This window comes from Nicotiana tomentosiformis, chromosome 5, assembly GCF_000390325.3.
Source record: "Nicotiana tomentosiformis chromosome 5, ASM39032v3, whole genome shotgun sequence".
Classification (NCBI taxonomy): Eukaryota; Viridiplantae; Streptophyta; class Magnoliopsida; order Solanales; family Solanaceae; genus Nicotiana; species Nicotiana tomentosiformis.
In genome coordinates this window covers 10,748,796-10,768,298 of record NC_090816.1, presented here as the reverse complement: position 1 = coordinate 10,768,298, position 19,503 = coordinate 10,748,796, and the positions used below count along the sequence as shown (strand labels likewise).

General features: G+C 39.0%; 1 protein-coding gene across 4 annotated transcripts; it reads left to right on the top strand.

The window, feature by feature from the left end:
- The first annotated feature begins 13,552 nt into the window (after positions 1-13,552).
- Positions 13,553-18,324, top strand: LOC104114107 (uncharacterized). 4 transcript variants are annotated; one of them, XR_011415910.1, is made up of 7 exons: positions 13,553-14,454; positions 15,097-15,335; positions 15,432-15,645; positions 15,730-15,821; positions 15,933-16,034; positions 17,011-17,334; positions 18,089-18,105. XR_011415910.1 is itself a non-coding variant. In XM_070201986.1 (7 exons), the coding sequence occupies exons 2-7, from the start codon at positions 15,291-15,293 to the stop codon at positions 18,167-18,169; spliced, it is 633 nt and encodes a 210-aa protein (XP_070058087.1). In that variant the 5' UTR covers positions 13,553-14,454; positions 15,097-15,290; the 3' UTR covers positions 18,170-18,324. The 4 variants fall into 4 exon arrangements, 2 of the variants coding, with proteins under 2 accessions (XP_070058087.1, XP_070058088.1); XM_070201986.1 differs by having other exon boundaries at positions 17,236-17,334; positions 18,089-18,324; XR_011415911.1 differs by having other exon boundaries at positions 13,554-14,454; positions 15,097-15,227.
- Positions 18,325-19,503: the final 1,179 nt, after the last annotated feature.

The following is a 19,503-nucleotide window of genomic DNA, read 5'->3' as shown; positions in this document are numbered from 1 at the left end:
TTGCAATATTGTTGTTATTTTCCGGTATTATTTTCCTACAATCTAAAAAACTATGGCAAACAATACTGATGCTGAAAATACTACTGATACTACCAATATTGGCACTACCTCCGCTGCTCCAGTCTCAGTTGCACTATCATATGCCAAGTCATTTTCGGATGTGTCAAATATTGAAATTTTCGCCAATGAAAATTTCAAGTTGGCAAGAACGTATTTTCTCACCGCTTGATGTCCATGGTGTTACACATGCACTATTGCATCCACAAACTAGTAGACGCTGATAATAAAATAGTGGAATCATGGCAACACGTCAACAAGGTATGCCGTCATACTATATTACAAACTATTTCTTTATGGCATGCTAGATTAGGACATGTTAATATCGCATATATAAGAAAGATGCAGTCATTAGGTTTAATATCTGGTTTAGATTCAAACAATATAGACAGGTGTGAAATATGTGCTGAAGCTAAAAGTACTTACTAAAAAGACTTATTTTTTTATAAATAGAAAAACTGAATTATTATCCTTGATTCATACTGATTTAGGCAATTTAAAGCAGACTATGACAAGAGGTGGTAAAAGATATTATGTGACTTTTTATTGATTATTTTTCCAAATATACTAAGTTGTATTTACTTAAAAACAAAGATGATACCTTTAATGCTTTCATTTCTTATAAACTGAGGTTGAAAATCAACTTAGAAGAAAAATCAAGAGAATTAGGTCTGATAGAGGTGGAGAAAAATTAAAAAATTAGGTCTAATGCACCTGATAATTTGTGGGGTGAAGCTATATTATCTGCATGTCACTTACAAAATAGAATACCACATAGGAGAACTGGCAAAACTCCTTATCAATTGTGGAAGGGTTATAAATATAACTTGAAATATTTAAAAGTGTGTGGGTGCCTTGTGATAAGTGGGGATTTTGACTGCTTATTAGCGCATGTTAGCTTTAGTTTTAGTCTAAAAATATTGAATTGTGTTCCCGAAATTAATGAAATTATGCAAAATTACAGGAATACTGGAAGTTGGTCTCCTGAGATAAAATTCGACTCAAAGAGGAGTAGTCCGAAGCACAAGGCAATAAAAGACATAGAAGCACAGAGGTGCGGTCCGCAGAAGGAATTATGCGGCCGCAGAAGAAATTGCGGACCACAAAATTCCCTCTGTAGCCGCAAACAAAGAGGAAAAATCTAGCAGACATTTGCGCAAAGTGCGGACCGCACATGAATTATGCAGCCGCAAAGCTGGGCTAAGAGTCAAAGATCAGAGAGTATGCAAAAAGACCAAGTCCAGGAGCTTCTGAGAATTGCGAACCGCACAAGATTTGTGTGGCCGCAGTCCTAATTGTGCCGACCACAGAAGTGTGGCCTTGCGGCTGCAGTCCAGAAATGTGCGGCCGCAGAAGAATGCCTCGCGGCCGCAGTTAAGAAATGTGCGGCCGCAGAACTCCAGTTCCTTCCAGATGAAGAAATCTACGGACCGCACATGGAATTGTGCGGCCGCAGAAACTCCCGAGGGGCATTTTTGTCCGAAATTTTTAGCCTTGTATAAATAGATGAGTTTCATAAAATTAGGTCAAGTTTTGAACATAGAAAGCTGCTGTAGCCATTTTTCTTTGCTATTTTAGGAAGTTTTAGCTTATTTGAGTATTTTAACATTAGATTTCATCATTTCAATCTTCCATTATGAGTTTAATTAGCTTTTCATCTTTATTTTCTTCAAATCCCATAATGAGTAGCTAGATTTTTACTAGGGTTGTGACCTAACCCTAGTGTGCAAACCTTATGGGTGATTAATTTTATGCTTGTTTATGATTGGGTGTTGATTATTTAGCTTAATTCCTACTTTAATTTTAGAATTAATGGTTGCAAACATTAATTCATTCCTATTTGACTTAGTCTCTACTAGAGAAAGAGGGACCTAGTCTAGGATAACTAGGCTAATAAGAAATTGGGTTAATTGAGAGATTGATTAACCTAATTAAAGGGTTCAACCTAGAGAGCAATAACCCAACTTGAGCTGTTATCAACTGTTTTGGGTGATACCCATTTGGTCTTGAGAAAGCCAAATTGCGCAAAACCACTCTCTGACCGAGAGGTATTAAATGGGTAATTTAGAGTTGAGAGCTATAATATACCCCAATCGACAAAACAAGTATTAAAGTCTTTATCCCATTAGGCAAACACCCAGGTCATGGTCACAACCTTAGGCTTTTTATCCATTTGGAAAAACCTTAAAAATAATTATCTCTAGTCTTGTTTCTTTATTTTGCAATCATTAGAGTAACATTATAAATAGAAAACAAATCCTTGTTATGAAAGTGCAATCTAGATATCCAATTTCTCAAATTAAAATATATACCCCTAACTCCCATCTTAGCTCCCCGTGGATTCGACCCCGACTCTTAGTTGGGTTTTTATTATTGGATATGACTGTTTCATATCTCTTTTGAGATGTGCTTTGGACGTGATCAATTTTTGACGCCATTGGTGGAGAGTTAAAAACGATGTTAGCTATATATTTAGGTGTGTTTTTGGAATATCTTCTTTTCCTTCCATGTTACTAACTTGTGTGATAAATCATAGGTACAACCATGGCAAACAATGAGCTCAGAAATATTACTTTGGGGGATGTGGACGTCGAAGATGAGCAATTCCTCTTGAACCTCAAGCCAATAGAGAGGCCGAGTGCCTCTTGACAATGTCCCCGCTCCACCCCCACCCCCACCATGAGTGGCTCTACACCGGGTGTTACCCAATAAAGGATATGCTAGTTCAATAGTCCCTCCTCATATTAGGATGGACAACTTTTAAATCACCAATGTGATGCTCACTTTGCTAAAGAACCGAGGTTTCTTCATCGGTGCTCAAAGTCAAAATGCATACAAACATTTGAATTGGTTTGTGGACACTTGTTGGGGGAGAAAACAACAAATATCTCCGATGATGCATTGAGGCTAAGGCTTTTTCCCTTCTCTCTATGGGGGAAAGGTTTAGATTGGTTGGAACATTTGTTCACACTTGGTATGAGTTGGCGGAAAAGTTTATTTATAAGTTCTTCTCTCCGGAGCACATGGCTAAACTTCGGGATGAGATTTTGGAATTCAAGCAAGAGACAAATGAACCACTACATGAGATATGGGAACGCTATAGAATAATGGTTAGGGAATTTTCCAACAACGATATGACGAAGATTATGATTCAACAAACTTTCTATCATAGGAATAACATAACCAACCAATATGTAGTGAATCAACTTGCCGGTGGGAACTTCATAACTATGCCTTATGCGGAGGTGAGTGAGATTTTACATGAAATGGTGGGACATCATCGGCATGGCAATCCCGGAATAATGTTCCACAAGGTGATCCCAACGTGATCCACCTTCACAAAGAGTTGCATGACCATGGGCAAGCCATTGCCGAATTGACTACCACCATGAATCAATTAGCAAAAGCTCACCTTAAACAAGTGCAAAATTCTAGGCAAGTCAATGCCATGGAGGGAGTTAACATGATGGTGAACAAAAGAAGGACCAAAGGTCCACAAGTGCAATATCGAGTGGAGAATTATGTGCAAGAAGCTAGTGGTTTTGATCAAGACAATTCTTACAATGAACAAGAAGAGGAAGTGAAATATGTGAACAACTTTCAGGGACAATGAAATAACTTCCAAGGCCCAAACCAATAACAATGGCGACCTCAAAAAAATCAAGGAAATTGGAGTGGTAAAACAATCAAGGGAATTGGCATAACGATAACAATCAAGAAAATTGAAGTGAAAATAATCAAGGAATTCTTTTTTGGGTAGGGTGGGGGTGGGGTAGGGGGTTAACAATCAAGGCTGATGGAACAATAATCAAGGCAATCAGGGGTCAGGTTTTTAAAGGCCCCCGATGTATCAACAACCGAGCAACCTGCCTCCTTATCCTTCCCATGGGACAAGTTCTTCAAACAATGAGATGTGGCTTATTGAGAATATGTTTAAGCAAATGATGAAAAATAATGCCGATTCGGATGCCCAACTTGCCTCATATAACACATCGATCCGCAACTTAGAAGTTCAAATGGAACAAATCTCTTAAGGTCTATAATAAGTGAAAGAGGTGGGAATGCACCCACCTCAAGTCAAAAGCAAATTATGGATGATGAACAAGTGGTACAAGAAGAAGAGGTCCTCAACAATGTGGTACAATCAAATGATGAAATTTGAATTGATATTGATGATAGTGTGAAAGAGACTCAAGAGGAGGTGAACCCGTCTAGGGATCATATCATTGACATACCGGAGTTGGTAGTGCAAAAGGCTAAGGCACCATTGCCTAAGCCTTCACCTCCATACCCTCAAAGACTTGCAAAACAAAATGGCGAGAATCAATTCAAAAAATTCATTCAAATGATGAAAAGTCTTTCAATCAATGTGCCACTAGTTGAAGCTTTGGAACAAATTCCCGCTTCTGCAAAGTTTATGAAGGATATCGTGACAAAAAAGGGGTCAATGAATTTGAAACTATCAAAGTCACTCATTAAGTGAGTGCTATTGTGCATTCAATGGCTCCTAAGTTGGAGGATTCCAGTGCTTTTACGATTCCTTGTATAATTGGAAGTGCCGAGTTTGCTAAAGTTCTTTGTGATCTTGTGGCAAGACCTTGGGAATTGGGAAACCAAGACCCACCTCTATGATATTTGCAAATGGCCGATCGTACTATGAAGAGACCTTTGGGAGTGATTGAGTATGTCTTGGTTCGTGTTGATAAATTCGTTCTTCCAGCAGATTTTGTCATTCTAGATTGTGAAGTTGATTATGAGGTGCTGATTATTCTTGAAAGACCTTTCCTTGCTACGGGGAAGGCTCTTTGTGATATTGAAGCCGGAGAACTCACCTTCTGAGTGGGTGATGAAAAAGTGAAATTCCATGTGTGTAAGTCTATGCGGTAACCAAATAGCAACGAGGTATGCTCTTTTGGAGACTTGGTGACCGATGATATTTTTAATGATACAAGTGCCACAATCAATGTTGGTGATATGTTGGAGGCCGTCTTGCTCAACTTTGATGATGACGAGATGAATGTCTTCATGGAATGTGTGAACTCTTTGTAAGGAATGGACATTGGTGATTGTTCGGGAGATAAGCCCCGCATTTTGCATGCATAAGATCAACTTGGAGAAAGGCGCCAAATCATCTATTGGACATCAAAGGAGACTCAATGAGGCTATACAAGAAGTTGTCAAAAATGAGATTATCAAGTGGTTGGATGCCGGGGTTGTCTACCCCATTTTCAATAGTTCGTGGACTTCTACGGTTTAATGTGTCCCGAAAAAGGGGGCATGACGGTGGTCACCAATGACAAGGATGAGTTGATTCCTACAAGAACGGTGAACGGTTGGAGAGTGTGTATGGACTATTGCAATCTCAACAAAGTCACAAGGAAGGATCATTTCCAACTCCCATTCTTAGATCAAATGCTTGATATATTAGCCAACCGTGCTTTATATTACTTTATTGATGGGTATTCGGGCTACAACCAAATCCTTATTGCTTCGGAGGATCAAGAGAAAACAACCTTTACATGTCCCTATGGTACTTTCGCCTTCAAGCGGATGCCATTTGATTTGTGTAATGCACCGACGACTTTTCAAAGGTGTATGATGGCTATATTCATGGACATGGTGGACGACTACCTTGAAGTTTTCATGGATGATTTCTCGGTGGTTGGAGATTCTTTTGATAATTGTCTTGCAAATTTAGATAAAGTGTTGGCAAGATGTGAAGAAACAAATTTGGTGCTCAATTGGGAGAAGTGTCATTTCATGGTCGAGGAAGGCGTTGTCCTTGGACACAAAATATCAAAGAATGGAATCGAAGTTTACAAGGTAAAGATTGAGGTGATTTCCTAAACTTCCACCTCCAACTTCGGTGAAGGGTGTGCGGAGTTTCTCTAAGGTGGTGAACCTGTTGTGCAAGCTTCTTGAGGTTGGATGTCGGGGTTGTCTACCCCATTTTCGATAGTTCGTGGACTTCTCCGGTTTCATATGTCCCGAAGAAGGGGGCATGACGGTGGTCACCAATAACAAGGATGAGTTGATTCCTACAAGAACGGTGAACGGTTGGAGAGTGTGTATGGACTATTGCAATCTCAACAAAGTCACAAGGAAGGATCATTTCCAACTTCCATTCTTAGATCAAATGCTTGATAGATTAGCCGACCGTGCTTTATATTACTTTATTGATGGGTATTCGGGCTACAACCAAATCCTTATTGCTTCGGAGGATCAAGAGAAAATAACCTTTACATGTCCCTATGGTACTTTCGCCTTCAAGCGGATGCCATTTGGTTTGTGTAATGCACCGACGACTTTTCAAAGGTGTATGATGGCTATATTCATGGACATGGTGGAGGACTACCTTGAAGTTTTCATGGATGATTTCTCGGTGGTTGGAGATTCTTTTGATAATCTTATAAATTTAGATAAAGTGTTGGCAAGATGTGAAGAAACAAATTTGGTGCTCAATTGGGAGAAGTGTCATTTCATGGTCGAGGAAGGCATTGCCATTGGACGCAAAATATCAAAGAATGGAATCGAAGTTGATAAGGCAAAGATTGAGGTGATTTTCTAAACTTCCACCTCCAACTTCGGTGAAGGGTGTGCAGAGTTTCTTAGGCCACGCAGGGTTTTACCAGCGTTTCATCAAAGATTTCTCTAAGGTGGTGAACCCGTTGTGCAAGCTTCTTGAGGTTGGATGTCGGGGTTGTCTACCCCATTTTCGATAGTTCGTGGACTTCTCCGGCTTAATGTGTCCCGAAGAAGGGGGCATGACGGTCGTCATCAATGACAAGGATGAGTTGATTCCTACAAGAACGGTGAACGGTTGGAGAGTGTGTATGGACTATTGCAATCTCAACAAAGTCACAAGGAAGGATCATTTCCAACTCCCATTCTTAGATCAAATGCTTGATATATTAGCCAACCGTGCTTTATATTACTTTATTGATGGGTATTCGGGCTACAACCAAATCCTTATTGCTTCGGAGGATCAAGAGAAAACAACCTTTACATGTCCCTATGGTACTTTCGCCTTCAAGCGGATGCCATTTGATTTGTGTAATGCACCGACGACTTTTCAAAGGTGTATGATGGCTATATTCATGGACATGGTGGACGACTACCTTGAAGTTTTCATGGATGATTTCTCGGTAGTTGGAGATTCTTTTGATAATTGTCTTGCAAATTTAGATAAAGTGTTGGCAAGATGTGAAGAAACAAATTTGGTGCTCAATTGGGAGAAGTGTCATTTCATGGTCGAGGAAGGCATTGTCCTTGGACACAAAATATCAAAGAATGGAATCGAAGTTTACAAGGTAAAGATTGAGGTGATTTCCTAAACTTCCATCTCCAACTTCGGTGAAGGGTGTGCGGAGTTTCTCTAAGGTGGTGAACCTGTTGTGCAAGCTTCTTGAGGTTGGATGTCAGGGTTGTCTACCCCATTTTCGATAGTTCGTGGACTTATCCGGTTTCATATGTCCTGAAGAAGGGGGCATGATGGTGGTCACCAATAACAAGGATGAGTTGATTCCTACAAGAACGGTGAACAGTTGGAGAGTGTGTATGGACTATTGCAATCTCAACAAAGTCACAAGGAAGGATCATTTTCAACTTCCATTCTTAGATCAAATGCTTGATAGATTAGCCGACCGTGCTTTATATTACTTTATTGATGGGTATTCGGGCTACAACCAAATCCTTATTGCTTCGGAGGATCAAGAGAAAATAACCTTTACATGTCCCTATGGTACTTTCGCCTTTAAGCGGATGCCATTTGGTTTGTGTAATGCACCGACGACTTTTCAAAGGTGTATGATGGCTATATTCATGGACATGGTGGAGGACTACCTTGAAGTTTTCATGGATGATTTCTCTGTGGTTGGAGATTCTTTTGATAATCTTATAAATTTAGATAAAGTGTTGGCAAGATGTGAAGAAACAAATTTGGTGCTCAATTGGGAGAAGTGTCATTTCATGGTCGAGGAAGGCATTGCCATTGGACACAAAATATCAAAGAATGGAATCGAAGTTGATAAGGCAAAGATTGAGGTGATTTTTAAACTTCCACCTCCAACTTCGGTGAAGGGTGTGCAGAGTTTCTTAGGCCACGCAGGGTTTTACCAGCGTTTCATCAAAGATTTCTCTAAGGTGGTGAACCCGTTGTGCAAGCTTCTTGAGGTTGGATGTCGGGGTTATCTACCCCATTTTTGATAGTTCGTGGACTTCTCCGGCTTAATGTGTCCCGAAGAAGGGGGCATGACGGTCGTCATCAATGACAAGGATGAGTTGATTCCTACAAGAACGGTGAACGGTTGGAGAGTGTGTATGGACTATTGCAATCTCAACAAAGTCACAAGGAAGGATCATTTCCAACTCCCATTCTTAGATCAAATGCTTGATATATTAGCCAACCGTGCTTTATATTACTTTATTGATGGGTATTCGGGCTACAACCAAATCCTTATTGCTTCGGAGGATCAAGAGAAAACAACCTTTACATGTCCCTATGGTACTTTCGCCTTCAAGCGGATGCCATTTGATTTGTGTAATGCACCGACGACTTTTCAAAGGTATATGATGGCTATATTCATGGACATGGTGGACGACTACCTTGAAGTTTTCATGGATGATTTCTCGGTGGTTGGAGATTCTTTTGATAATTGTCTTGCAAATTTAGATAAAGTGTTGGCAAGATGTGAAGAAACAAATTTGGTGCTCAATTGGGAGAAGTGTCATTTCATGGTCGAGGAAGGCATTGTCCTTGGACACAAAATATCAAAGAATGGAATCGAAGTTGACAAGGTAAAGATTGAGGTGATTTCCTAAACTTCCACCTCCATCTTCGGTGAAGGGTGTGCAGAGTTTTCTAGGCCACGCGGGATTTTACCAGCATTTCATCAAAGATTTCTCTAAGGTGATGAACCCGTTGTGCAAGATTCTTGAGAAATATGCTAAGTTTAAATTCAATGATTATTGCATGAGAGCCTTTGAATTGTTAAAGTTCAAGTTGACAACTACACCCATCATCACCGCTCCAAATTGGAGTGTTCCTTTTGAACACATGTGTGATGCAAGTGATGTAGCGGTTGTGGCTGTTTTGGGGCAACACATCAACAAGATTTTTTATCTGGTCTACTATGCTAGTAAGACCATGAATGGTGCCCAAGTCAACTATACTGTTACGGAGAAAGAGCTCCTTGCCATTATGTTTGCAATTGAGAAGTTCTGCCCGTACTTGATGGGTGCAAAAGTTATTATCCATACGGATCATGCGGCGCTTCGTTATCTTATGAGCAAGAAATATTCCAAAGCTCGATTGATGAGATGGGTGTTTTTGTTGCAAGAGTTTGATATTTATATCCAATATAGAAAGGGGAGTGAAAATCAAGTGGTGGACTACTTGTCTCGTTTGGAGGAGGAGGGGAGGCCGTATGATGGCCTTGAAATCAATGACTCCTTCCCCGATGAGCAACTCTTGGCTATTTCAATGAAGGAGGTGCCATGGTTCAAGGATCTAGCAAATTTCCTTGTATGTGGTATCATCCCGGATGTGTTCTCTTCAAACCAAAGTAAGAATCTCAAACGGTATTGTCAATATTATTATTAGGATGAACCATACCTTTTTTGAATTTGTACAGATGGGGAGATTAGAAGATGTGTACCGAAAGAAGAGCAAGGTGAAATTCTTGGGGCTTGTTTCTTCGCCATATGGTGGTCATCATGGTAGAGCGATAAACGGCAACCAAAGTGCTTAGTTATGGTTTCTATTGGCCCACTCTTTACAATGATGCAAGTGATTTAGTGAAAAGATGTGATGAATGTCAAAGGGCCAGTGGAATCTCAAAGAAAAATAAAATTTCCCTCACCACTATTTTGGAGATTGATATTTTCGATGTGTGGGGTATTGACTTCATGGGTCCTTTTATGAGTTCCTATGAAAACACCTACATCTTGGTTGCAGTGGATTATATGTACAAATGAGTGGAGGCGGTTTCTCTACCCAACAATGAAGCGAGAAGTATGGTGGCGTTCTTGAAGCAGAATATTTTCACAAGGTTTGGTACTCCGCGGGCTATTATAAGCGATGAGGGCTCACATTTGTGCAACAAGGCTTTCGACACTTTACTTATCAAGTATGGTGTTACTCATAAAGTCACAACTCCCTATCATTCACAAGCTTGATGTCAAGTGTAAGTCTCCAGTCGGGAGATAAAGAGTATTTTGTCCAAAACAGTAAATTCTAACCGGACAGATTGGTCCAAGAAGCTTGATGATTCATTATGGGCTTATCGGACGGCTTACAAAACACCTATCGGAATGTCGTCGTACCGGTTGGTGTTCGGAAAAGCTTGTCATCTTCCGGTGAATCTTGAACACAAGGTTATATGGGCTATAAAGAAGTTGAATCTTGATTGGGATGTAGCTACTAACTTGAGAGTTGCACACTTGAATGAAATGGATGAATTTCGGTACCATGCCTACACAAGTTCGTCCTTGTACAAAGAAAAATGAAATATCTTCATGACAAATACATTTGGAACAAAGAGTTCAAGGTTAGCGATCTCGTATTGTTGTTCAGCTCAAGGTTGAGGATGTTTCCCAGGAAATTAAAGTCTAAATGGAGTGGCCCTTCTGAAATTGTGGGTGTGACACCTTTTGGCACATTGGACTTGAAGAACAAAAACAATGAAATATTCCAAGTCAATAGTCACCAGATGAAGCACTATTTGGAAAAAGTTGGAGATAGCCACGTCGTGGCGGTCATTCATTTCAATTGATGGTATTCTGCATCGTGCCGCGACATTAAATCAGGCGCTTCTTGGGAGGCAACCCATGTTCTTTTTTCTTTTTTTTTATTTTGTTCGTTAGGTATTATTTTTGTGCTAACTAGATTTGAAGTGTGCTGCAGGGATGAGTGTGCCTTACAGGAATTCTGGACAGAAATCAGCCTAAGTGTTGCAACACTTGCGAACCATAGTTGAATTGTGCAGACCGCACATTTATAGTTACTGCAGCAAAAGTGTTATGTGGATGCACAATTATCTTGCGGACTGCACAAATGGAAGGTGAAAAATGACAACTCTCTGAAGTTGGCCTATCAGAAAAATTATCAATTTGCGGTCGCAACTGGAATCTGCGGTCGCACGCATCATTCTGCGGACCGCAGACAAGACACCAACTTAAGCTCACCAGGTAACAGAGTGCGGACCACAACTGAAATTATGTGGCCGCACTCGCTCATCCTTCCATTAGAAAATAACTAGTATAAATAGAGGGCCAAGGCAACTATTGCACTTTTTCCTCTTTGAGCACAAAACTTGCACTATATTAAAATTTCTTGGTGAATCATCTTCCCACACGCCCAACAATTATGATCACTCATCCCTTGCACTCATTCACATTTGGTATGCTTAAATTCCTTGTTATAAGTTTTCATTTTTTTTAGTTTAGTTTCATTATTTTTAGGCCATTTGTTAATAGAATTCAATTGTGCATTCATGTGGGGGTAAATCTGTAGTGGGTTAACTAGTACATGTTCTATGGGGACTGGGTCAATGTATTTTCATGCCTTTATGTTGTTACTATGTCAAAATTTGCACAATAATTGCAAAACCTAGATAGAAATACTGGACTATTCGTGTCTTTTTGAATTTTGCGGCCGCATGTTTAATTGTGCGGTCCACAGAATTCCCATTGCGGCCGCAGAACAACCCTTTCACTGTCATCAAAGAGTCTACACTTTGTGACTCCAATGTGCGGCTGCAGGTCTAATTGTGTGGACCGCATAAATCATGTTGCGGCTGCACATCAGCCAATTCTCTGTCATCAGAGAGTTAGCATATTTTGGGTTTCTGAGATGCGACCGCAAGTGAAATTGTACGGACTGCACTTCACTTTTGCGGACGCAAAGCTAAATTGTGTGGTTCACAAGGCCTCATCTGTGGCCGTAATAAAATTGTGCAGATCACATATCCTTACCATGCGAGCATACTGTGTCTGTGATCCTCACTGTGTTATCTGGTGTATTCTTGCATATCTCTTGTGTATGCCTGAATATTGAATTGTAACTAACAACCACATTTGCTTGATATAGATAATGGTCCGATCTAGAGGCAGAGGCGACACTTCCAAAAGGAGGGGTGAACCTTCTAGGGGACGAGTCAAGAGAGATTTACCTCTTGCCCAACAATAGGAAATCAGAAAAAAGACAACAGCCGGGAGATGAAGAGGTGCAGATCTCTCCGAGACGAGTTCATACGCCCCCATCTAGTGACGTATCAGAGGGTACCTCAGCCTCTATTCAGGAACAACCGACAGTACGGTCCAGGCCGCCAGAGAGATTTCAACTTAAGGACAAGCCGTCCACATCCCACAGCACTTCTAAGGGATCAAAAGGTGCTAGCCAGGCTTCTGAACCTTCAGCAACACCAGTCCCTATGACACAGGATACACCCATTCAGGACATATCCGATGATGGTAGAGGGGGAGAATCCACAACTACTGGAATTGAAAGAACAAAGAAGAAATAGGTTTGGGAGTACTGATCCGTCAGCCTAGTAACTTTCATTAGTTTCTGCACATGGTGGCCGACGAGGTCGCTAATACTTGAGCGACAGTTCTTACTAACAGATTTAGAGAGGTACAACCCGTTCGTGTTGAGGCAGTTTAGAGAACACAAATGGTGGATGTGGTTTACCTAGAGTGTGGTGGATGCTAAGGAATACCCTTTCCGAGAATTTTACGCTACTGTGGCGCATATCAAAAAAGGGACAAAGGTGACAAAAGTGCAAAACCTCAAAGTGCCATTTGATCAGCACACACTGAACACATACTTGGGCTTTGATGATGTCGAGCCAAAAGAATACATGAAAAAGTGTGCACTTGGAGATACAGTTCGTCTTTGTTTAGCGGAGATTCTAGCTGCACCAGGACCACCACCACCATGGATCACCGATGGGGTTCCTATCCACCGAAGCACACTGAGCTTCTAAGTAAAAGGGTGGAAATTATTTGTCTGCATCAGACTGGACCCGAGTCAAAATGAGACTCACTTGCCGATTCCTCGGGCAGTCTTAGTTTCCTCTATTATGGCTGGGTACCCTATCAATGTGGGTACCGTGATGTCGTCCAACATCTCAGTGATCACCCGACAGGATGACTCTTCCTACCCGTACCCCAACACCATTACAGAGTATCTTACAGATGCGGGGGTGGAACCAAAGGATTTTGATGCAAAGGTGAGGCCGAAGAAGCCTTTCTCATGGTACTTACACTACAAAAAATGGGTAAATTATGGAGGTTTATTTGTGGAGGGTATAAGTAACCTCCGAAATTTGCATAATTTTGCGGCAATATATTAGTCCCACAAAATTATACAATATACGAGGTTCTAAAATATCCGCAACCCTAAATAATAGCGGGTAATTTATTTCACACTCCCTCCATTTTCCCCCAATCTTTTTGCCCTAGAAACTTCTACCTCACAACAACAAAGACACTGTCTTCTTCTTCTTCTAACTTTGTTTTCCTCACAACAACAATCGCTTGATTGGAAGAGATAATATCCAAATCTCTTTTCTTCTAACTTCCACCTCACAACAACAATCACCACCTCTTTTATACCTTCCAGGATTGATTTTTCTCTTTCTTTCCTTATTTTCCCTCATATGAGTTTTCTATTAATTTTGAATTTTTGTATGTATTTTGGTTGTTCTGTATGAAGTTTTGTGTGCCTTTTCCTTACTTTCTTTGTGATTTTGGGTTTAATGGTCGATCTCTCTACAGAAATTTTTGTGGGCTTTTGTTTCTTTGTGCTTTTGGGTTTACTATTCTAAATGAAACCAACCAAGATTTACGTGAATTTGCTATTAGGAAGGTAGAATTTGGGGTCAAAATCAAAATTTTGAGTTCAATTTTGCTATTCTAAATTAAACCTAATACGTATCTAATGTGTAAGAAATTAGCAACAAACAAACAGAGCTGACATTTCACAAGCAATTGAGCAAAGGAAAAAAAAAAAGAAAAATCAAGAATTCTGAGAAATTTACAATTTAGGAAGAGGGAATAAATAAACTGAAAAACAAAATTTGACAGACTTGATTGTTAAGAATCTTGGACTTTGTTTGGAATTCCAAAATTTTCACTTGTTGTTTCTCTTCTTATCTGTTGCCTCTCACTTATCTTGGTTTCTCCTCCCCTTTTGCTTTGTTGGACATGTTAAACACCTAACAGAGATATACTACAGTATCATAATTGAGAATAGTAAATTTACTGATCATTTGAAAATGCATATCAATAGAAATAATATACTTTTTGTCTTATGTGTGTCTAATTAAAGATTTTACTGGTAATTTATTAAAGCTAAACGTGAGTCTTTACATCATTGGACTGTCAATGGAATAGGTAATCATTATCCTTTCGTTGTTGTATAGGACTTTAGAGTCTAATTGTGGAAATTTGTCTAATTGTGGCTCTTGGCTATCTGTTGAATTTTGTCTGATATTTCTGGTGATTTCTGACTCTGAAATCTTTGTTGCCGTGGACTGTTGTACATCTGTTGCTGCTTCACCTATCTGCTCCTATGTGTGGCTGTTACTATTTGCTAGATTCAAGCTAGGACTAGGTTACTTTAAAAATTGATGTATCTTTTGATTAGTGTATTGTGGATTGATTTCAGTTTTGCTATCTAATATTACCCGTACTTCCTGTTTCTTGTATGTTTCCTATCTGGCAATCTTTCTAAATGATCTGGAGAATATGGAGTTCTTCTAGGTCTTCAATCAAGTTGTTTATATTTGAACTTGAAGATGTTACCTTCATCTTCTTATATTCTTGAACTGCTTGTTCATATGACAATTATCAGTAAAAGTCTTGCTTTTTTATATTCTATGATGCAATTTTTATATTCTTAAATCGCTTGTTTCATATGGTCAAGTTATTCTTAGTTTCACAGTAATAGTATCTTTCAATATAATGAATTATTCAGACCTCTCTATACCATATCTCTTACCTTCACATTTTTGCTTTTATTTTTATTTATTAAAGATTCATATGGAGATACCAAAAGGCTCAAATTGAAGACTAGAGAAGCATTAAGTTTACCTCAGGGAGAACGTGTTGTGGTGGAGTTTGATTGCTTGGATCCGATTGGCGAAGCACAAGGCATTCTTGCAGGCGTATGTGGCCTTTTTGCAACTGACTGTACCATACTTTCAATTAGCTTTGATAAATGGTCGGATATGCCTAAGTCATACTTTAACGGCTGCTTTAATAACATTATAAAGGTATAAGCTCTATATCTTCATAACTATATCTCTATTTTGTTTTTTATTTTTATATTTGTATATAAAATATAAACTAACCAAAATTTATTTTTGAAGCCTCAATTCTGTTTTATGACCATTGAGGAAGTTGCACAAGAATGTGTTTATCACTCTATTGCAAAGAAGTGGGTTGCAAGTAGGCAGAAGTTGTGGTATGAGTTTAAAGACTCACTTAAAACCAAAGATGAGATTATGGATAATGTTCCGGTAGGTATTAATCGGGATCGATGGACTTCCTTTGTGAACTACCGTTATAAAGAAGAAACTCAGATATTTTTCTGAAACGTCACATTGAAATGCATAAAAATATGATTATTCATTAATATAATTGACTGAAATGTATCTTATTGTTAGAACATGTGTAAAAGAAATGCTGAAAATCGGAAGAAACAAACAGTTCCACACACCGGTGGCTCCAAACCTAATTCTAGAAGAAGGGCTGAAATGGTGAAAGATGTCACATTATTTACCTTACTTTACTATTTAAATTTTATATATTTTATCTATTTATTTTTCTTTAATTAAACTATTCTGACTTATTTTTGTTTTCATACATAGATGGCTGAGACAGAGAGAAAGCCTGGGCGAGCACAACTTTATCTTGCTACACATACGAAAAAGGATGGATCATATGTAAATGATGAGGCAAAAGAAATATGTGTAAGTTACAATATAAGACCATTACACCTGCATCATTATGTTTGTTTCAACCTTTAATGTCATGATGTTTTGGTCTAGTCTATTGACTGACTCTCAGTGATGATTCTGTTCATGTTCTCATGTTGACTTCTTTGCCTAAATGACTCTAGTCGGCAGTCTTGTTCATGATACTATATTGCTCTGAAGAGCTAAGATAGAATGATCTATGTGTGACTAATCATGAAAACTAGAATAAAAGGAATCATATGGTGAACTTTGTTGGCATAACTTGCTAGTGAACTTGCTTGCATGTCCAAATGGTAACTTGTTGTGGTTTGTTTGCCCTGTCTTGGCCAACGGAAAAATGAATGTCTTTACTTGTTATTCATGACTATTTAACAACACTGTTTGGGTAAACCTCATTCATGAATCTGAGTAGTGTTTGGTTATGATTATTCGAAGCATGATATACTGTGTATTATCATGTTTAGATATCATCCCCATTAGGCTTAAATAAAAAATAAAATTTTCCCTCATGGTCATGTTGATATCTCTGTTAATCTAGTTGATTGGTATGCTTTTTGGAAACTCTTAGTATGGTCGTTAGCATAAGGGTTCAATGAACTAAGGTCCTATCTATGTGCATACTTGCTAAAAGTTGTTCTGAAAGTTGTTACAATGTTCTATGATTTGTTCTAATGATTTAAACCTACTTAGAGAAGGTTAGAAAGTGTTGGACCTTAAAGAGGATGATAAAACAAGTGCATATACCCATCTTTGTCAACTACTGATGCTCTAGAAAACTTAACATGACATTCTTAAATTTTAAAATTATAAGTAATAGAGCTTATCTACTAGCAAAACATAACCAGACATTTGTACTTTGAGACCTTGGATTGATTGTGTAACATTAATGATTCTCATGAGAACATATGCCATGTAGTAATAACCAATTTATAATGTTGGCTCAGATTTTTTTGATGTGTATCTTGTTTAGGAAACAATTGAGCTAGCAGTGAGTGAAAGTACAATGGATGAGTCTGAAATTTCTCCAAATGATGTTATTGTTAAGGTTCTAGGCAAAGAGCATCCTGAAAGGGTGAGATGTTTGGGATTAGGAGCTACTCCAAGTAATACTTTCAGAGAGACAAATCTTCGTCTTGGTAATATTAGAATTATGAGTAATAATATTGGATGTTCTTCTTCTGAATGCTAAGAGAAGTACAATCAATTGATGAATACTCTCAAAGCATACATGATAATGAAGGAAGGGCGAATACCAGAACAATTTGCTGGGATTTTTGCTTCTCCTCCTACAATGGTAAATGCTAAGTTCTTTTATTTTTGGTGTATTGTGCAATTTTATTTTTTATTTGTGAAGTGCTAGAGTCACTATGATAACTAGTGTGACTATGGAGTTTTGGGACTCCATAGTCACTATGAAAAATCTATAATTTGTCTATCCTTTTACACCTAACAAGCTGGAGTACCACAATGAATATGTAAGTAGATTGTTGGCTCAGTTTTAGCAGGCATTACCAGCATGCTGCTTTTACAGCTACTCTTTGTGACCTACAGACAACTATCTGTAACCACAAAACTCTATAACCAGGTGCAATGGATGATGTTTCAATTAAAATATAAGAAATAACTTTTAAGCATTGAGGTGGCTGAAAAATAAGATATCTGAAGGGAAGGAGGAAGTGAGACAAGCAAAAACAGAGAAAAGGGAAGGATATTAATATGTTTTATACCAGGATTTAAAGTTTGCAGTTGTGTAAATAAACACACATACTACTCTAAACATGTCATACACAAGTAGAAAGAACTTGCATATAATCCTAATGTAGAGTAGTTACATGACAAAATCCTAAAATAGAATTCCACAGTATGATCCATGACAGAATTCTCATAAGTAATGTCTTTGGCACAAGAAGACTCAATGGAACTTCAAGTAATATCTCCAAGTGGCAAAGTGTATTTTATTTCTCATTGAGATAATTTTATTTTATCTCAATGACTTGTTTCCTGATACTCCTCTTAATAGTTGTATTTTCTTGTACTTTTTGCTTCAGCCAAGTGATGCAGCTAGTAGACTCGTTTCACCAGCGAATGCAAGATCTTCTGGCGCTAGTAATCCCAGTGACAACCATTGAGATTCATTTTAATTGAAGTGGATGTATTAGGACAATGTAATAGCTTGACTAATATAGATGGTTAACTATGTTCTAATTTAGCTTGATGACATATGATACTACTCTGTCATAGTATTTTTCACGGTTAATGAAATGTTGATGTTTCTTAATTTTAATGTTTTGGTTTAAGCATAAATATTTCAATTGATATTAGGGAAAAAGTATGGTAAATTGATGATAAAAAATTAATTTTATAATATATTTAAAAATAGATGGGGATACCCCCCCCCCCCACAAAAAAAATTGAACAGATCCTGATGGTGTACACATAAGAAATTGCGGGGGTTTACAACCCCTACACTCAAAAGAAAAATAATTAAATTTTAAAAATAAAAATCTATTTTCGCTCATGAAATTGCGGAGGTTAAAATTGTAATTTGTGGAGTTTAGAAACCTCCGCTATTTGCTATCACGGCAGTTCGGGAAATCCCCGTATTTATCTGTCGCAAATTAATAGTGGCGATGCTTACTGCGAGGGCCTGCTCAACCGCCATGACAACAAATAGCGGAGGTTTCTAAACTCCGCAAACTGCAATTTTAACCTCCGCAATTTACCCATTTTTTCGTAGTGTTACTTATGGATGTGAACAACCCAAAGAGAAAAAGGTCAACCGTCTACCACCACATACCAGTCTTATGAGCCAGCTGTGGTAGTTGCGGAGGCAGTTGATGATCCATCCACCACGGCTGAGCCTTCCTCTAGTGCCGCAGCTATGCCTCCACCATCATCTTCAGTCCCTAATGCAGCTCCTGCCATAATTTTCACCTAGGCTTTGAAGCCGGTGCCCATGCACACTGCTCCACTTTCTACGCAGTGAGTCTCCTAGACATTGGCGAGCCTCAACAACTGGATGCAGACAACAAATGCGAAGTTGTCTGACTTATCCAGTACTGCTGCAGCACAGTCTACTATTCAAGTACCTCAGTTTCCCTCGACAGTTGATGAGACATGGAAGAAGATCCTAGAGAACCAGAACACCATCATGGCTACCTTGGTACAACACGGGTCAGTGATTGAAGAGCTGGAAAAAGAAGCACAGAAGATGAGGAAGTCCCAGGCCAGCAAGAATTCAGTAGACAAGCTCCGAAGACAGGTGACTAAGCTTTCTACAACCGGAGATATCCCCTTTGACATGTGGATTGACCCACACCCTTCAGGCCCAGACCCTGTAGCACTATCAGCACCGGTGGTACCAGCTAGCCAGTCTGAGGAGTCAGACTCTGCTGCCGACACTGCTGAGGCAGTGTGCCAAATATTCACCAACCCAGTCACACCAAGAGTTGAGGATGATGAG

Bases quoted from the DNA above. Each gene is read 5' to 3' on its own strand.
- LOC104114107 (XM_070201986.1), top strand. From the start codon at position 15,291: ATGCCTAAGTCATACTTTAACGGCTGCTTTAATAACATTATAAAG. The intron at 15,336-15,431 runs GTATAAGCTCTA...TTATTTTTGAAG, and splicing joins GCTTTAATAACATTATAAAG to CCTCAATTCTGTTTTATGAC. The intron at 15,822-15,932 runs GTGAAAGATGTC...TTTCATACATAG, and splicing joins CTAGAAGAAGGGCTGAAATG to ATGGCTGAGACAGAGAGAAA.